Source organism: Echinops telfairi, unplaced genomic scaffold (genome assembly GCF_000313985.2).
Source record: "Echinops telfairi isolate 266 unplaced genomic scaffold, ASM31398v2 ScPeMD7_3533;HRSCAF=4204_0, whole genome shotgun sequence".
Lineage (NCBI taxonomy): Eukaryota > Metazoa > Chordata > Mammalia > Afrosoricida > Tenrecidae > Echinops > Echinops telfairi.
Genome location: NW_022107431.1, coordinates 16,943,530 through 16,948,564, shown reverse-complemented (window position 1 = coordinate 16,948,564; position 5,035 = coordinate 16,943,530). Strand labels below are relative to the sequence as shown.

Below are 5,035 nucleotides of genomic sequence, written 5' to 3'. Positions count from 1 at the left end.
CCCTTTCTGACCTTAGAGACAACCTCCAGGGGATGTTCTGCGTGTTGATACTAAGGAGCCCGGTGGTATAATGAGTCCCTGGTTCAGCTGCTAACGGCAAGGTCAGCAGTTCAAAAATGCCAGCCGCTCCTTGAGAGAAAGAGGAGGCTTTCTACTACTCCTGCAAAGAGTTCCAATCCCAGAAACCCACAAGGGCAGTTCTACCCTGCCCTACAGGGTCATCAGGCGCTTGGATTGACTTGATGGCAGTGAGCTGGGAGCATTGGAGGGTCCCAGGGCTTTAGCACTCCAATCACACTTGCAGGGGCTTCTCTTATAAAACGTCACTGGCCAGAAGCAGGAGGACCACTGGGAGAAAGTGGTAGAATTTCAACACTCCTGCCTTCAATTTTATTTGCTCTCCTAAACACACGTGCACCCCAGCCCCTGCAAAGAACCTTGGTGGAGAAGGCGGCATCCTCAATCATGTATTCCGTGTTCCTTCAATTCAGAAATACCGGCAGAGCACTTGCTACAACAGGCATGGTTCTGGGGGCTGGGGGACTGACATCAGCCGTCAAGGCAAGATTCGGTTTGTGTTCTCTGCCCCAGTCATGCTGCTCATGCCACGTTCCACACACTGCAGGCATGGGAGGGGGTCTCATCAGAGCAGGACTTTTTTGGCTACCGTTTTATAGTAAGACTATGAAATCTGAGTATTTCTTTTTCTTTTAACTTAACAGTTTTATTGGCATATAATTCGCCTATCACACAACTCAATAGTTCAATTCTTTGAAGAAGTGCTGTACAATTCATCACTACAATCCATCTCAGAGCAGTTTCTTCTTAGACTCACTATGATTAGCTCTCCATCTCCCCCAACCTCGCCTGCCAGGCCCCCAAGAAACCATTCATCCAGTGACTGTCTCTCTCGATTTACCTATCCTGGATTTCATATGCAGAACAACATACAAACAAAACAAAACAAACAACAATAACCAAGTAAAGCGAAAATCTCACTCAAAAAGAAGCAGAGAATATTAAAAACGAGAACAAACTTAAAAAGGGTCGAAAGGGAGAGCACATGATGAGGTGTTAGATTTTTAACCTGAAATCCGGGCATTTCTGATACACGTTGGTTTCTTCCGAGGACTCCGAAGGGGAGCCTGGTCGGGCCTCTCTCTGGGCATCTGGTGAAGGCTGACAACCTTTGGGATTCTTGGCTTGTAGGTGCAGCCTTCAGTCTCCGCCTCCATCTCCATCTGCCCATCTTTCCTTCATGTCTTTCCTCTGTGTGGCCTCTTCCTTCACAACGCTGCCTCCCAGACTGGGTTAGTGCCCACCTTGCTCCACTGGTACTTCCAAATGACACCACCGCGCACAGGTAACCGGTGTTAGGATTCAGGCCCCTCTCTTGGGGAGATGCATTTTGATTCAGAACACAGAGTGGAAAAACGAAACACTTCACAGTAAGGGACTTGTGGAGAACATGCCTTACATAAGATAAATGATAAGGATTTAAAACACAAGCTTAAAGATTACAAATTTTAACAAACAGCTACTGCATTCACAAGATATATGATCCTGAACGCACACGAGAAGTCTTCCTCCAGCCTTGCCTCCCCAGCCATGCCGCCAGCCTCAGAGCACCCTCTGTTAAAGACAATGAGGAAGAAGATCCACCCGATCTGGTATTGTCCAAGTAGGAAAAGGGGCCTCCAAATCCACCAGGATTCCGTCCCTGAGTGAGAGGAAGGGGAAGCTCATGTAGCTAGACTGGCCAAGGAAGACCCCCTGTGGTGGGGACTTTGGAAGAAAGCTGAGGTGTGAGTTTACAGACATGATGGGAGAAGCAGGTGGCCTGTTGGCAAGTGCTGAGGCTAAGATAGAAGTCATGTCCGTGAGCAATTCTATCAGAGACCTGGGGATGGTCTCTGGGAATCTCATGTCTTCCTGTTGATCTTCCTCATGGAACTCCAGAAGGAGCTCAAGGAGTCAGTCTGGTTCCCCGCTGACCTCCTGGTGAACCTTAGTGATGGAATCTATGTCCCCTGGTGAACCTTAGTGATGGAATCTATGTCCCCTGGTGAACCTCAGTGATGGAATCCATGTTCCCAGCTCACAGCTACACAACATAGCAGGCGATACCTACCCAGTCGCTACCATTGAGTAGATTCCGACTCATCGCAAGCCCGTAGGACAGACCTGGCGCTGTGAATGTCCAAGGCTGTACATCTCTATGAGAGCAGAAAGCCCCCTCTTTCTCCCTTGGAGCAGCTGGTGGGTTAGTATTGCTGACCTTGCCATTAGCAGCCCGATGCTCGCTTAGTCCACTATGTCCCCAGAGTGCCTGTAAACCCACGGCTGTGAGTCCTGACAGGACAGAGTACAACTGTTCCGTTGCGTTCTCACAATTTTAACTCTTTATGAGAACAGACAGCCACCTCTTTCTCCCATGGAGCAGCTGGTAGATTTGCACTACTGACCCTGTGGCTAGAAGTTCAATGTGTAATCAGCTATGCCACCATGTTCCTTAGAAGGCAACAAGCCCTACTAACTTCAACCCCATGTGATAACCACTCTTGGGCAGAGGGTTTCTGGGATGGAGGATTGTTTCTCTGATAAAAAACGAGGGCCCTTATCTTCTCTGCTCTCCCTCTGGGCCAGGGGGAACTGTCGACGAGGGAGATGCTCAGTGCATGGCTGACTGCATCCCTCGATTCCTGGGCTTCGCTCAGCTGTTTAATCCCTGAAGAGCATCACCTTGTGGAGTCTCACGGGGGCTGGCTCCCTTGGGAAGCTTTTGGCTTGACCCTTATGTCCTTGCCTGAGGACCACCTGCGTTCTGAGTCACTTACTGTGACCCTGCACCCCCAGAATGTAAAGGCTGCCTCGGAAGAAGTGAGCCTTTAAGTGCCTGGAGGGGCAAACTTTTTTTTTTGTGGGGTGGGAGTGGGGTGTTCATCTTAACTTTTATTTATTTATTTTTCAAATGCTTGTTTTATTTATTTTTATTTTAAGAAATCATTTTAATGGGGGCTTTTACAGCTCTTCTAACAATCCATACATCACTTGAATCCAGCACATTTGTTACCATCATCATTTCCCAAACATTTTCTTTCTCCTAGGGGCACACTTTTAAGGATGGTTTTAATATGCTCATGTGAGAGAGGGGCAGTCACCGAGGGAAAAAGACATGAGATGGATCATTTTTATAAGACGGATGTCATGGCTTTCTCCACAGCTTCGGGAACTGTGCAAGGAAAATGCATATGCAAAGGGGCAGATTGCTACCCTTGAAGAGGCCATAAGCACCCATGAGACGGAAGCAAAGGCTAGCCGGGAGACGATCATGAGGCTGGCCGAGGAAGTCAACAGGCTGCAGGGGAAAGCCGCCTCCTGTCTGGAGGCAAAAGACAAACAGAGCCAGGTACCGTCTGTGGAGTGAGTGTGTGTGTGTGTGTGTGTGTGTGTGTGTGTGTGTGTGCATCTGTGGCCCTTTTCATGGGGCAGAAACTGGACGCAGGGTGAATGGCCACAGTTTCTCCCAGCATGCTCTCAGCAGGAGGCTGGGGGCCAAATACCACTCCCTGACTTCAACAGGCTGGTCATTATTTTCATCCCCCCCCCCACTAGTTAAAAACAAACGACAAAAAGGGAAACACTGAATATTTAAGCATAAAGATTTTATAGAGAATATGTCATACCTTATTTGAATTAGGTTTAACTTTATATGTTTAACTTTTATATTTTTGAACAAATAGCAATACAGTTACAAGATACAAAATTCAACATGTACACAGAGGTATACGGTTAAAAGTCGTCCTCCTGCTCCATGTCCCCAGCTGCTTCTGCTAACCTTGCCTTTTGGCTACAGGCCCTTCCCAGGTTACAAGTACGATCTGCTCCTACCTCGGGCTTAAGAATTTGCACATCAGTTAAAACAGTAGCATGCAGTTTATAGATACCTTTACTTGATTGAAAACTCCAAGCCTTTTTAATAACTTAAAAGCTTCGCATGCAGCCAGTGAACGTGATTGTGATGAAGAATTTGTTGCAAGTAGGGTTTGAGCCCTGGTCGTGTAGTGGTTAAACGTTGGGCTACTCCCTGAAAGGCCAGCAGTTCAAAACCACTAACTGCTCCTTGAGAGAAAGATGGCATTTTCTACTCCATAAAGAGTTACAGTTTTACAGTGGGGGCTGGGGGCATGGAGTTTGATTCAATTATTTCAAAAAACTCAAAACAAAACCCAAAATAACCCTCACTATCATTTGACTTGCGACCCTACAGGACAGAGTAGAATTCCCACTGTCAGTTTCCGAGGCTGTAACACTTTATGGGGGTAGGAAAGCTTCATCCTTCTCCCTTGGGGTTGGTGGTTTTGAACCGCCAACCTTGCAATTAACCCAATGCCTAAGCTACCATCTTTCCCCGAAAGTAAGACATCCCCCCAAATAAAACCTACTTACAGTTTTGCCTCTCACTGAAATATAAGGCATCCCCTGAAAATAAGACCTCTCTGAAAATGAGGCCCCCTGAAGCTACCATAACTCTGAATTCTGGACTGTAGTGGCGGGTGCCGCTGCACAGCTCACTGTTGGCTGCAGCGCAGCCAGAGCAGACAGGAAGAGTGAGGTGTCTTTTAATAAAACAATAAATGTGTACCATATTCTTCTTCATGGAAAAATAAGACATCCCCTGAAAATAAGACTTAACGCATCTTTGGGAGCAAAAATTAATATAAGACACTGTCTTATTTTCGGGGAAACAGGGTACTATGCTGTAGGAGTTGTCAGTAAATCAGATCTCCATAACCAGGGACTGCCTGTCTACCTTGCTAGAATCCTTACACATAGCCACATAAGGAGGCCCTGAGTGGTACACCTGGGTAAATTTCTTGCTGATAACTGGAAGTCTGGGGGTTCAAATCCTCCTAGACATATCTCAGATGAAAGGCCTGGCTAGTACTTCACCAGACCCAATCAGATAGCATTCATAAGGCTCAGCAGACAGAACTGGAACTATTTATAGCTTTTTTTCCTTTCATGTCTGTCT

The 5,035-nt window shown here is 46.9% G+C and overlaps 1 protein-coding gene across 1 annotated transcript in view; it reads left to right on the top strand.

The window, feature by feature from the left end:
- Positions 1 to 5,035, top strand: part of CCDC170 (coiled-coil domain containing 170) — a 118,584-nt gene that overhangs the window by 49,190 nt on the left and 64,359 nt on the right. The window contains exon 6 of the mRNA XM_045294563.1: positions 3,224 to 3,409. Within this exon, the coding sequence (XP_045150498.1) occupies positions 3,224 to 3,409 (186 nt within the window). The remainder of the gene's footprint in view (positions 1 to 3,223; positions 3,410 to 5,035) is intronic.